This window comes from Mustela nivalis (genome assembly GCF_964662115.1).
Source record: "Mustela nivalis genome assembly, chromosome: 10".
In the NCBI taxonomy this organism is placed as follows: domain Eukaryota; kingdom Metazoa; phylum Chordata; class Mammalia; order Carnivora; family Mustelidae; genus Mustela; species Mustela nivalis.
In genome coordinates this window covers 17,080,091-17,094,861 of record NC_139029.1, presented here as the reverse complement: position 1 = coordinate 17,094,861, position 14,771 = coordinate 17,080,091, and the positions used below count along the sequence as shown (strand labels likewise).

The 14,771-nt window shown below is 41.5% G+C and overlaps 1 protein-coding gene across 36 annotated transcripts in view; it reads right to left on the bottom strand.

The window, feature by feature from the left end:
* Positions 1–5,356: 5,356 nt before the first annotated feature.
* SRRM1 (serine and arginine repetitive matrix 1) overlaps positions 5,357–14,771 on the bottom strand; it is a 31,088-nt gene continuing 21,673 nt past the window's right edge. For all 36 annotated transcript variants that reach the window (XM_082687960.1, XM_082687962.1, XM_082687964.1 and 33 more), the window contains 5 exons: positions 12,610–12,720; positions 9,833–10,297; positions 9,068–9,263; positions 6,928–7,143; positions 5,357–6,424 (listed from right to left, as the gene is read on the bottom strand). In XM_082687960.1, coding sequence (XP_082544086.1) covers positions 6,320–6,424; positions 6,928–7,143; positions 9,068–9,263; positions 9,833–10,297; positions 12,610–12,720 — 1,093 coding nt within the window. In that variant the 3' untranslated portion in view covers positions 5,357–6,319. The remainder of the gene's footprint in view (positions 6,425–6,927; positions 7,144–9,067; positions 9,264–9,832; positions 10,298–12,609; positions 12,721–14,771) is intronic.

Sequence of the window (14,771 nt, the reverse complement as noted above, 5' to 3'; positions counted from 1 at the left end):
CTCTCAGAGAACATCTGAATTGTAATTCACCCCACTTAGGGCACTGCGGGGCAGTTTATAAACCGGTGGACCAGATGCTCTGCGAGGTAGTGGCTTTCTGTTTTGCTGACTATGAATGGACACATTTTACTCTGTAGCCCAGGACACAAACACACACATGCACACATGGGCAAAGACACACACGTCATCAAACAAGACTTAACCTACTGCAATTCACCCTTAAATTACTTTTTTTTTTTTCTTTTAATACTGGTTGCAATTCAGTACATTTTACAATCCCTACTGGCTTTCAGCCTGCGGGAAACCGCTAGTTTCCACCTGAAGAGTAGGACTGCTCCCCCTAGGAATCTACAGCCCTCTGCTCCCAGGCTGCTACTCCCGGGAGCATGTCAGCTTCTCCTCCCCTCTCATACACCTACAATAAAAGGACATCTTTGTAAAATCCCCTTATGATATACTAGACAGATACATTCAGAAAGACACTGGGTTTTGGGCACCTGGGAAGCCCAGTCAGCTAAGTGTCCGACTTCAACTCAGGTCATGATCCTGGGGTCCTGGGATCAGCCCCGCGCTGGAGAGAATCTGCTTGAGGATTCTCTCTCCCTCTGCTCAACTCACACACTCACTCTAATAAATCAATTTATTTTAAAAAAGGGGCTGCCTGGGGGCGCCTGGGTGGCTCAGTGGGTTAGGCCTCTGCCTTCGGCTCGGGTCATGATCCCAGGGTTCTGGGATCGAGGCCCACATCAGGCTCTCTGCTCCGCGGGAAGCCTGCTTCCCCCCCACCCCTCCACCTGCCTCTCTGCCTACTTGTGATCTGTCAAATAAATAAAATCTTAAAAAAAGGGGGGGCTGCCTGGGTAGCTCAGGTCATGATCCTGGAGTCCTAGGATTGAGTCTGCTCTGACCCTCCCCCCTTCTCTTTCTCTCTCAAATAAATAAAATCTTAAAAGTCAGTAAATAAATAAATACAAAAAGGGGAAAAGAACGGGGCGCCTGGGTGGCTCAGTTGTTTTAAGCATTTACCTTCAGCTCAGGGCATGATCCCAGGGTCCCAGAATCAAGCTCCCCACAGGGGTTCCCTGCTCTGCAGGGATCCTGCTTCTTCCTCTGCCTGTGCTATCAAATAAATACAATCTTTTAAGAAAAAAGAAAAATACTGGTTCTTTGTCAGATGGTAGGAGGGACAATATAACTAGACCTGTATCTACCCCTTACCTTACATAAGGCACAGTCTCCCTAACATCCTGATCTTTTTTATAAAAGGTGACAAATTCTGTTTGGTCACAGCCCTCCACCCCAAACCTCCAAAGTGGGTATGAGAGCACTACCAATCACCTGACAAATGAATTATTAGCTCTACTCTACAAACCCTGAGAGTCCTGGATCCAAACCTACGGAAATTCTGAAAAACTTCCATGCAGACACAAATCAGCTTCAAAGGATACTGTGGGTTTATCAACAGATGAAGACATACTCCACATCATTAGCCGTTGGAGAAATGCAAATCAAACCCCAATGAGATACCACTTCACACCCCCTAGGATGGTTATAATCGAATGACAGATAAGCAGCGCCGGTAAGGATGTGAAAACATGGGTACCATCATACACTGCTGGTCGGAATGCAGGAGGGGGCACCAGCTTTGGAATGGTCCACTGGTTTCTTAAAAAGTTAAGTCATCACATGACCCAGCAATTAATTCTACTCCTAGGTATATATACACCCAAGAGAAAACATGTCCACAAAACTTCATGTGCAAATGTTCCTAGCAGCTTTATTCATAAGAGCCTTAAAATGGAAACAGCCCAAATACTCAGACTGAGGAATGGATAAACAAATGTGATATATCCATACAAGGGAATATCCCTCAGTTAAAAAAATGAGGTACTAGGGTTGAACCTTGAAACATTATGCTAAATTAAAGACACCTGACACAGGTAGCTACTTCTTGTATGATGCCAATGACATGTCCAGAATAGATCTGTAGACAGGAAGTAGTTGCCAGGTGGCTGGGGCTGTGGGGACCGTTAGGAGAATGGGAAGGTACTGCTAATGGCCACAGAGTTTATTTCTAGGGCAATGAAAATGTTCTGGAATAGAAAGTGGTGGTGGTGGCACAGCCTGACGAACGTATTAAATATCCCTGAGTCACACACTTTAAAATAGGAAATTTTATGCTGAGTTACATCTAAAAAGCAAAAGGGAAGAAAATGGCACTGAATGGGGCTGTGATTGGTTAAAATCTTTCATAGGCACATAAACTAAGCATTTTCATCACCAGAATGGACGTACGTCATAGAGCTGAGAAAATGGGCATCTTTGTGCCATCATTGAATGATAAGTACCAATTAAAAAAAACTCTTGAAACCACTTTGAGGTGGCTTCCACCATTATTTCCCTCATTCGGAAAGAGATGGTAGCACTTAGCTCAAGTGTATCTTGACCAAGGTTATACAGAAAGCTAGGGTAGAAACCTGTCCAATGTTCTGTCCACTCCAAATTGTTATTTGCCGTGTTTCTATTCCCAGTACGCAAATACTCTTTTAGGGCAGTAATCATTGTCTTTCTTTTTAAGAGAGAGCAAGCAAAGGGAGATGGAAGGAGAGAATCCCAATTACACTCCACGCCCAGCGCCTGACACGGGGCTTGATCCCATGACCCTGAGGATGATGACCTGAGCCGAAACCAAGAGTCAGACACTCAACTGAATGAGCCACCCAGGTGCCTTCTTTTGGTTTTCTTTACTTCGAACCCTATCTAGTGGTATTTGGCAAGTATAGCAACAAGTCAATTAAATTCATTCACCCATTCACCAAGTATCTGTGCTTCTACCATGTATCAGGCACTGGCAACAGAGTCACAGAATAAGACCAAGATCCTAGGGACCAAAAATGTACCATTCCACATACTGATAATTGCTGTACGTGAAAACAAGAGGGAGTTCAAAAAGACTGCCTGAAAAAATCAAGGAAGGAAATAAGCCACAAGATCAGGAGGCAGTGTCCTCCAGGATGAGGGAACAGTGGGAACCAAGGTCCTTGAAAGGGAATCAACTTTGATGGTCAAAGCAAGGTAGCAGGTACGGTGTGAGCAGACTGGAGGGTGGTGGTGACGTTGCCAAAGCAGACTGAACCCTGTGCTGTCAGGTCTTGCAGGTCACAGAATAAAATCTGGATTTTATGGAGGCAGAAAGCTACTGGAGGGCTTTGAGCACTACCACAACATGGCTCAGGCCTTTGGCAATGAATGGCCTTTGTGTGCCCAAGTGCAGGAGAGCAGATGATACTGCCGACAGTATTGACTCGGTTTGGAGTAAATGATGAGGACAGGGATTGAAATAAGGTGGCGATAAGCTCAGAGGATGGCATTTAAAAATTCTACTTTGGACATGTTCAATTTGTATCTCTTTCAGACATCCAAACTGAGTTATCAGGTAAGCAGGTAGATAGGGTCTAGCTCAAGTTAAGTTTAGACTGCAAACTTCACCAATCAACACAATGATACCATTTAAGTCAAGGAAGTAGGGATTAAACGTGGAGAAAGCCACCAAGGACAAAGACTTTGCGTTTGAAAGGAGCCAGGAGATACATAAGGACCAGCTGGTGAAATAGGAAGAAAACCAGTGTTGCATCTGGAAGGTTCCAGTGTTGTCTCCTAGAACTCAAGTGAAGAAAGTGTTTCAACAGAAGAGTGAACAACTGAGCCCAATCCACCCACAGACCAGTGAAGGACCAAGAACTGATCATTCAGGACGCCAGGGTGGCTCAGTGGGTTGAGCCTCTGCTTTCGGCTCGTGTCGTGGTCTGAGTCCTGGGTGATGGAGGCCCGGGTCGGGCTCTCTGCTAGGCGGGGATCCGCTTCCCCTTCTCTCTCTCTCTGCCTGCCTCTCTGCCTGCTTGTGACCTCTCTCTCTGTCAAATAAATAAATAAAATCTTAAAAAAAAAAAAAAAAAAAAAAAGAACCGATCATTCAGACTGGCAAAATAGGGGCTATTGCTACCCTTAACAGCAGTTCAAGTGGAGGAACAAAAGCATATTGAGGGCACCTGGATGGTTCAGTGGGTTGAGCTGCTGCCTTCAGCTCAGGTCATGATCTCAGGATCCTGGGATCCAGTCCCCCATTGGGCTCTCTGCTCAGCAGGGAGCCTGCTTCTCCCCGCTGCCCCTCTCTGCCTACTTGTCATCTCTGTCAAATAAGTAAATAAAATCTTAAAAAAAGCATATTGAAGGAATGGGGCGAGTGAACCAATGGGAGTGAACGAACGAATGGCAGGTTAGATAGGTACAGCAATTTTCACTGGTGTGCTCGCATTAGAAGGGATAAGTCATCAATAACCATTTTAGAAATATTCTGTGCTTTTCCCTAAATCAAAGAATTAAAAAAATCATAAGGAATTCACACCAAAGATCCTGAAGCCTTTCATTGCGGCACGCAGGTTAGATGCACTTATCCACCACACACCACCTTAGTTCACTTACGGCAACAGCTTCATTTAAGTGTCGCCTCCTTTCAAATCACTCTAAAAACCCACCCGTAAAAAAAGGACACCTGTATGTCCTTTATGTCCGTCAGGTAAAAACCATCCCACTTAGTCTTAAAATGTGTAGACGTTTCTTGTGGTTTCAACTGCCAAAACTTATCACATTAACTGCCCATGTGTCACCCTCCTCGGCTTAGATTCATGATGTCAAAGATTGCCTTTTCACCATTTTTTTTTTTTTTAAAATCACAGAGGCAGAGAGCGCACAAGCAGGGGTAGCAGCAAGCAGAGGGAGAAGCAGGCTCCCTGCTGAGCAAGCAGCCCAGTGTGGGACTCGATCCCAGGACATTAATTAGGACTGTGATCTGAGCCACCTGGGGGCTCCTACACTTAATTTCTATCTTGTGTTGATGTTTTACCTTCTACAAACCAACCCCAAGTTTGCTCAAGTCACTTTGCTCTGCTAAATCTTGAGGGCAAAAATGACTTGCTTATCATTAAACACACACAACCGAAGAGGGAGGTCGCTCCGGTCATTAGCCTTCCTTCCTTCACTTCCTGGAATGTGCCAGGCTCCTTCTGCCTCTCGGGCTGTAAACAGATACTGCTCTACTCGAAGTGCCTGGTTAACTTTGCCCTATCATGTATGCTCCAAATGTACCATACACTCTCCCTTCATAGCACTTGTCACATACATTATTAAAATAAAGACGGTAGAGTAATTTCACCACCTTTTATTTCCCTTGTCCAACTCTCACTGTGCCAAAAGTGCCATGGGGATAAAAACACAGGCTTAACCGTAAGGTTTAAAAAAAAAAAAAAAGGTGGGTTCCTGCAGTACTGAGACGGTTGAGTAAAGTGAGTGGCCAACGTTTTTAAATTTAGAAATTTATTCTGTTTAATCCACAAGCTTTATATAGCTTTAGTTTAAAAAAAAAAAAAAAAACAAAACAAAACAAAAAATAAAACAAAAACAGTGAAAACAAGACACTATTTCAAAGTCTGGGCCCTTCCAGCCTTCCAAATATGAGAGCTCTGAAAGTTGTATATACCAATTGGAAGAACAAGACAAAATTATGAATGGAGCCATGACATTTCATAAAACAAACTTTTATATAACTGAAGGATCCTTCCTGGGACTAGTTAATTGCCTTTACAAAAAAAAAAAAAAAAAAAAAAAACACAACAGAATAGAATGAAATTCCAGTGTTCCAAATCAACTTGTTACACATCAATATAAACCCACAGTGTCCTGGCAAACAACATGCTTTCATTTTCTGTCTCATCCTAGAGTTCAAATCCTGATTCGTTTCAGCAGAGACTCCACAGGCAACAGGAAAGATTGTGGCATTAAAATATTCATTTATACTTTTGTGGTAGTTCAACAGTGGTCTTATTTCTGGGCAAGCTTGCAAACCATACAAGGTTGGAAGCATCATAACTTAAATGGGTGCTAAGACTCAAATGAGAAAAAAAAAAAGAAAAAAAATGAAAAGAAAGGAAAACCTCTGGGAATAGCCAAGGCCTTTAAAAAGAAACCATAAGAATGCCAACAATATTGAAACCCCCTTTTTTAAAAAGGGGATTTTTTTTTGGCTTAAAATATTTCACTATAAATGAATTTATGTCAGCTGTCAATGAAAGAATGTCACTAATACACTGTGGACACCTTTTGCAATGTAAATCCATGCCCTTTTTTTTTTTTACATGGTGAACTTCAACCTAGCAATTATTACAACAAATGTTATAGTCTAAAGCTCAAACACATTTTAGCAATTTTGAAATTGAATTGCGTACAAACCAAATAAAATGTACATCATGACACATATTCCCGCCTAAGACTGTGGGGACACTTGAGCCTTCCGCATCGATCTCAGCGCCTTTTCACGCAGGTGCTTTTCTAAGTCGTCGAGGTTGTCTTCAGGCTCACTTTCGGTCTCCTAAAACCAGAGGGGTCACACTGGTGAGTCCTGAGACACTGGCAAAGAGGTGTAGGACGCAGGGCAGGACATCATGACGGTGGCTGCATAACTCTGAATACACTAAAACCCCCTCAATTACATACTCTCTTTCTCTCTCTTTTTTTTAAATTTAAGTAATCTCTACACCCAATGTGGGACTCGAACTCACAACCCTGAGATCAAGAGCTGTGTGCTCTACCGAGCCAGCCAGGCACCCCTGAATCACATTACTTTCAATAGGTGAATGGCACGTTAATTGTATCCCAAACAAATTATTTTTAAAAAGCTAAATTAAGCTTTTGGCAGCCATTCGTATTCTTCTTCTTAGTCTTGGCAAATTCCCGTTTTTGGCAGATCATCAAGAATGACAATAGATCAGCAGAGAGCTAACAACCGAGCAGCCATTATTGTAAAAAAAATCTTTAACTCCTCCTCAACATCAAAGGACTTAGTGAACTGTAAGAAGTACAAGACACACATACCTTCTTAGGCTCAGGCTCGGCCTCCGGTTCCTCCTGTGCTGATGTGGTCGTGGGGGCAGTGGGGGCCGCAGGGGTGATAGCTGCTGCTGCTGCTGCGGCTGCCGCCACGGCCTTTTCCTTCTTGTGTTTTTTGTGTTTCTTGTGCTTCTTATCCTTTTTGTGTTTCTTGTCCTTCTTTTTCTTCTTCTTCTTTCCACCTCCTTCTGGGTCTGAGTTCTAGAAATCCAGAAAAATCACAATAAAACTAATCAGATTAAAATATTATACAACTACACGTTTTACTTCCTCAAGAAATAACTAAATGGATAAATTTCAGAACTTCCCTAAGGCTTCAGGGGGAGAAAAGGCCCAAAGGCAATCCCTGCCAAGAATGCACGCTGAGGTGAAAACCACACTTCAAGCAAAGATGCTCTTCACAGATCTGAAATGAGAATGGACCTTGAAGGAATGGATTCTTTACGATTTTCCCCAACTAAGTGCACATGAAGCCACATTTCCCAACCACAAGCTGCCAGTCAAGTGGCCAGGATCTGGAGCCACCTCCGAACGTAAGGAAAACAGCACGTGCAAAACCAAGAAAAGTCTGAGGTGAATTCTGGCTCCTGAACCCATTTCACCATGTGAACCCAGACAAGACTTCTTTTGAGTCCCTTCTGTAAACCTAAATAAAATGGGTACAGCAATTTCCGATAAAGTTGTGGTGAGAATTAAATGGGTCTATCTGTAAACCGCCCACAATACTAGCGTTAACGGGATGCAGGCTTTCAGTAAGTACAGCTATTATTCTCAACACATGCTCGTGTGAATGCCCCATCTCCAGCCACTATAGGACTTCTTCTAGCTCTAGAATGGAGTCTTCTCCTTAATGTATACAGCTGACTCTTGAACAACATGGGGCTTAGAGGCACGAACTCCCCATGCAGTTGAAAATCTGCAGAGAACTTCTGACTCTCCCCCAAATTAACTACTAACAGCCTATGTAGACCAGAAGCCTTATGGGTAACATAAATAGTCAAAGAACACAGATACTGGATGTTACACATATTCCTACAATAAAGCGAGCTAAAAAAAAGAAAATGTCACTAAGTATAAGGAGGAGAAAACACATTTACAGTGCTGTGCTGTATTCCCCAAAAAACCTCCACATCTATATGGCCCTGCTCCAGGCTGTTCAAGGTTCCCACTGTTCATAGCAAAACTATGCAAAGGGCAAGTTCTGTGACAAGTGAATCCCATCAGTAATCTTCAAATTTCACATTTCTAAACAATCACTTAAAATTCCTCCATCTTTTTGCTCTGTTTGTAAAACAATTCAGGCAAACCTACTGATGAGATGGACCTCTAACCACTGACTTTATAAATTGTTCAAGATCAGATTAATGACCCAAAGAGGGGAAAATGCAGTTTAAACTCCAATACTTTAATATCCCAATGCCATTCAAACTTACAAAGTTAAAAAAAAAAACAAAACACAAAAAACAAGGGTTATTCTTACTTATGTAGCTTGCCAGAGATAAGACTACACAGGACAATACCAAGCTTTCCACTTCAGCTAGTATTTCAGATTGCAAGGTTCATTTACCACAGAAATAATGTATTTCTGCTGTGGGGGAAAAAGGGAACTATACATAAAGAAAAATTAAGATTATTCATCCTTTCCTTTTCTAACATATAACCAGTTAACATCTGGTGCCTGCTTCGTTGTGTTTGTTTCCTTTATAAAAATGGAATTGTACTAATACACGACCTAATTTTGAAAGTTTTATTTTAAGATATTAAAGAATCCCCAAATGTGTCAAACACTATAGCAAATGGCAGAAAATACTAAGCTATTTTTCCCCCTGATAAAAAAAATCACGAGTTAACTTTTTCTTTTCTGTTATTCTAGATTTTCTATATAGGCCAATTTTAACCACCACGATTACAGAATTTCAAAGTATCAGACATAATGTCAATTAGCGGGTGGCTAGGATATGAAGGTGGCACAACCACCACCCCCTTAATTTCATGCTTCACTGAAGGCCAACTGAACTACAGAAAATGCTGCTGCTCTGAGCCACAAAGAAGCAAAAAGGCTGTCTTTGCTTCCAAGTGACCACATAAAATTATAAAGTGTGTCCAAAACAGGGCAAACACCTACCCTCGCTGGAGATGGGCTTGGTGTTGGGCTTTTAGCCTTTTTGACCGGTACCGCTGGTGACCAGTTGGTTGAGGGGGACTGGGACTGGACAGGAGACTGAGGTGCTGGGGGCTTTTTAGCTGCTGGCTCAGGAGATCCTGAGACAGATCGGGAGGATGAGACCCTCCTTACAGACTGAGGGCTTGGTGAGGCAGCCCTAGAAACAGAAGGGAAGAACAAAACATTTAGTATCTAAGAGCAAAGGTCTTTCCTAAGAGAAAATAACCAACCACCATTATAGAACAGGTCACCTTAAATATTTTACCACTTAGTTGATGCTACAAACACACACACATCAAATTTGTATCAACCAAATCTGGAGAAGTTTAAGTTCCATAATCCTCTATTCATTCTGTTAATGCTTCTTCCTCTATGAAATTAATGATGCCAGTTCCTTGTACTTGACTGTTTTTATCTGTCTTCCACAGACATGCAAGAAATGCTCTAAGCATTACTTCAGAGTTCAATTTTGGAAGCACATCCCCCAATAAACTTGATACCCCTAAGAACCAGGTATAAAGTCCTATCGCATTTAGTCTGTGTCACAAGGAACTATTCTGAAAACAGAAAATGTATCTGTGAATAGTACCTTCACACTGCCTTAAAAGCCTGTATTCCCAGCTTATTCTTTTCTGTAACTTCTCAGTTAAGGGGGAAAATAGCTTCCCAACATAAAGAACTATGCAAGTTAGTGTTCCTAGCCAAGAAAGCATAAAATATTTTTACTTTTTTGTCTTTTTGGGCTCCGGAGTCCTGGAGACTCTCCTAATGGGCCTAGTACTTGGAGAAGGGGACTGCCTTCTTTGGGGTGATGACGACGCTCCTCTTCGAACAGGTGGAGGGCTTGAGGAGGTTTGAGGAGCTCGAGGCCGTGGTGAGGGCGAATGCCTTTTGTTTGGTTGTGGTGACCGGGGCTCACGTGCAGACCGGCTCGGGGAAGACCCTTTCCTATGCTTTGATGATAATGAAGGCGAACGTCTCTTGGTGACTGGGGAGCTTCTTTGTTTGGGAGGTGGAGAATGGGAGACCCGACGCTTTGGTGGTGGAGATGGTGATGCCCTTCGTTTAGGAGGGGGAGGGGGAGAAGCTGTTCTTCTCTTTGGAGGCGGGGAAGGAGAGTATCTCCTCTGTATTGGAGGAGAGTATCTTCTTGGAGAAGGTGAACGCCGGCGGGGTGGTGGAGAAGGAGTCCTAGGAAACAGACACCATTAAGCTGAAAGGTCCAAAGAGTAAGGCAACAAACTGCACAGAAAATGACCAGAAGTTAAGGCCAAACTGTAGTTAGGCACCAGGAAAAGATAGTACATTTTTAACTGGAAATGCTTTGCCATTATCCTCATTTAAGAAAAAGAAATCACTTCGTGGATTTATTTATCCTAGATGACTAGAAAACAGGACATTCTGCTTAATGGAGAAAATCTGAAGTTTCCAGAATGAATTCAAGTTTGTCAAGTCATTGGACACAATCCATATGAAGCCAATTTAATGGGGTATTTTTTTGAGAAGAGAAACCTGCATAAACACCCATCATTATGTAAGAGCTAGGATTCTACTATGGGCAACTTAGGAAGTCTGTGCTTTAAGAGCTCTCCTGGGGGCACCTGCGTGGCTCAGTCAGTTAAGCATTCTGCCTCTGCTTCAAGTCATGATCTCAGGGTCCTGGGATCATGCCCCATGTGGTGCTCCTTGCTTAGTGGGGAGTCTGCTTCTTGCCCCCAAACCACTCCCACTCATGCTTGCTCTCTCAAATAAATAAAACCTTAAAAAAAAAAAAAAAAGCTCTCCTACATGGTGCTCTCTTGAACTGACATTTGGACTTGGGAAGAGTTCACTTGCACATGTTTTAAAAGATACCTCTACACCCACCCCACCCTCCCAAGGAGACTTGGGTTCTGTGTCTCAAAGAAACCACTTTTCAGTGGAAGTCTACCTACTAGGTAGAATGCATCCCGGTGGAAGTCCAATCTGGCCTTCCACTTAATGCCCATATAATCTTAACGTGCCACTTAGAAATTCGACCCGAATATGACATTCCATTTCAACCTTCTTATTTGCTTCTGAAATATTCAGACCTTAAGCTCAGAATGTTTTCTTGCATAGGGTCAGCTTTATAATAAGCTTTGGACACATGGCAGTGTGCACCTCCATTTCCTCATCTGAAAAATGGGAATACCACCTACTGAGCAAGATCATCTCAAGCACTAGATTAAGTACACCAAACACCTATAGCACTTTACTCGGCATATACAGGCTCAATACTGCTCAGTTATGTATTTGAGCAACGTCCTTACAAACCTTTTCCCCCTTACCTTTTATTTTAAAATCACTTTTGATTTATAGTAGAGCTACAAAAATAGATTTGCCACTTAACAGCTTCAAGAGCCATAACAAAAAAATGATCAAAACTCTGAAATTAGCCATAGCACTTAGTATTAACTAAATACAATCCTGGTTTCCCACTAATGTCTCTTTTTTGTTCAGGTTCCAAAAATGAGAATTCTACATCATAATTATCATGTGTCCTTAGTTCCTGCCAATGTGTGACTATTCCTTTGTCTTTCACGACTGCTACTTTTTAAATCAATCAATCTATCTATCTGACTTATTTCACAGAGGGGCACCTGGGTGGCTCAGTGGGTTAAGCCTCTGCCTTCAGGTCAGGTCATGATCTCAGGGTCCTGGGATCGAGCCCGGCATCGGGCTCTCTGCTCAGCAGGGAGCCCGCTTCCCCCCTCTCTTTCTGCCTGCTGCTCTGCCTGCTTGTGAAATAAATGAATAAAAAAACTTAAAAAAAAAAAAAAAGGTTTATTTCAGAGAGAAACGGTGCATAAACACAGTCGGGAGGACGGGAGAGGGAGAAGCAGAGCAGGAGCCCAATGTGGGGCTCAATCCCAGGAGCATGGAATCATGACCTGAGCTGAAGACAGATGTCCAACTGACTGAGCCCCCACCTGGGCTGCCATTTTTTAAAAGTACTCATTAGTTACCTTGTAGAATAACTGTCAATTTAGGTTTGCCTGGTATTTCCTAATAAATCAGATTGAGATTCTATATGACTGATATGGATACCAAAAAAGGTATTCGGGAATTATATAATGCCAGTATGTACCACTGCCTGTTAACCGATTCCCTAGTTAAGGATCTGCTGGAATTCTCCACTGTAAAGTTAGTTATTTTTCCCTTTATGATCACTGAACAGAGTGACTTCCCCCCTTTTAATTTACATCCTTGCTGACGTGTGAGTCACATACCATAAATTTTAAAAGGTACATTTCAATGGTTTTAGGTATATTCAGTCTGTAACCATTATAATACCCCCACTCCACTCCCAGACACCACAGATCTACTTTTATCTCTATAGATCTGGGTGTTTTGGACTTTTCATATTAACGGATTCACATAATATGTGATGTTCCGTAAATGGCTGAGCAATGCCGTGCTGGTAATATATTTTGATATAAAGAAAGTTGCTTCAATTAGCTCCAACATATCTAATAAAATACCTTCGTCGTGGCGGCGGTGAGGGAGATCTGCGCCTACGAGGAGGAGGGGCAGGAGAAGGAGAACGTCGCCTTCTGGTGGGTGGTGGGGAGGGACTCCTCCTCCGTCTACCACTAAATCACCAAAAGGAAAAGGAAAAAAAAAAATTACAGGTGATTTGGAGTTCTCGTTAGCATGATGAACTGATCCAGATGACACAGTTTCCACCTTCATTAACCCAAAGTGCAACCAACTACTCTACTTCTCAATGCGATGTTTTTCAAAACACCTGGTCAAGACCATTAGTCAAGACTCTGGCTGAGAACCAACATTTTAGAGAATCTGAGCATTTAACTTGTGGGAACGGTAAATTTTGTTTTCTAAAATGTTTGTTTCAGTATATAAATATGCAGAGTCTAGGTCATGATACAGAAATTCCCAACATGACAGAGGGCAAAAAAGGTTTGAAAACACTGCCCTGTGACATTGTTTTTTAATTGGAATGCACATCACAACTACCTAGGAAGCTTATGTGAGTTTGTCCACCCGGTCCAGATGATGATCTAGTTGATGTATGCTAAAAAGGCTCTCCAGGTGATTTTGATTCCTTATTAGGAACAACTGTTTTAAAACCCAGAAAAACTTCCATGTTCCAATTCAGAAATGTAAAATTTTAATAGTCACCAGTGGCTTAAGGCCCCAAATCTGGGTGTCACTCTTCCAAGTTCTCAATTCTTAAAAATGTATTTCCACTATTCAAAAGTTGCTTACTACTAACTACAACACTATCCCCAAAACAAAGGATTAGAACTTGAGCACTAAAGCTTTTACTGGGAACAATATGGTAGAAACACAGATAATTATATAAAACCCTAACTCTAAGCTTTGTTACACACTTAACCAACACACATAAACACATGAAAAATCCAATTGTATCAACTGGATTAACTCACAGCAGTCTCCCAAGACATATATTAAAATATACACCCAGCCAGTCTGCCACATTTTGGTTAAATTCGCAAATACAAAATCATCACATACTATATAGTTTTTAATTTCTTGATCAGCTTGATTGAGGCTTCCTATGAACCTGGAAGTATTTTCTCAAGTTTACTAGTCTTGATTCCCTCTTGAAAACTAAGGAGAGCTCTGTTACTAACAGAACAAGTTCTGAAATTCATTATTAAATTTAATAATTACTTTATATTCATTACTTTTCAATTCCAATTTGCTTATGCCTTGTGAGGACTAAGACTTCACTTGGAACAGATTTAAAAATAAACTGTAAGAGGCAATCTATGAAGACAGATAAGCTTTGGACGAAGTGTAGACAGAATTACTAACTATAAGAAAATACAGTAAAGGAGAAGCCATTTTACTAGCAGGGTTAATCTGAGAATTACAGGACCCAGAAAGACCGGATAACCACAGTATTGATTCAAGATTTTAAATAGGAAAAGACATTTGCGTTCTGATTTAAGAAGAAAATTTATAGGTGCAAACTAAGAAGATGAAGTGATACAATGCAGAACTCCCCATGTTATCAGTAAATACAATCATGTAAGAGGCTATTATTGTGGATTAGTGGCTTCTTTTTAAAAGCATTCTCCCAATTTCAGTTTATAAAATCTCATCAGAAATTCCCACTACAAAAACTGGACTCAGACTGGTACCTGTTATATGACAGACTAATAACCTGAGGTATTTATTTTGTGCCTCATCTTCATTAGTAACAAGGGAAGACTGAGAATAGCCAGAAGGTCCCTTCTAGTGATGACCTTCAATGTCCTGTTTCTATGTGAGAAAATACCAAAAAGATTGCAACCCATAACCAGACTTGCAGTAACTTAAGGAACTGCTAGAAAAAAATCTAATAATTACTTAAAATGGGAGTCTTGATACCACATGGCTCCATGATCTAAAAAGCTACAGAATTTCTACCTAAGCTGAGAAGGCACACATTTCAAGGGTTAAAAAACAACAACAACAACAACAAAAACCCAATTTCTTTCAGATCAATCTACTTCAATTTTTCCGTACGTGCTTAAAAAAAAAAAGTGACATAAAGCCCAGGTTCAACATATTTCTAAGTTTGTTCACTGTATTATTCAAAATGTTGAATGCTTAATGTTTTTCTTCTGCTTAATGTTTTTCATCTGCTTATCTGCTTCATCTGTTTCTATTA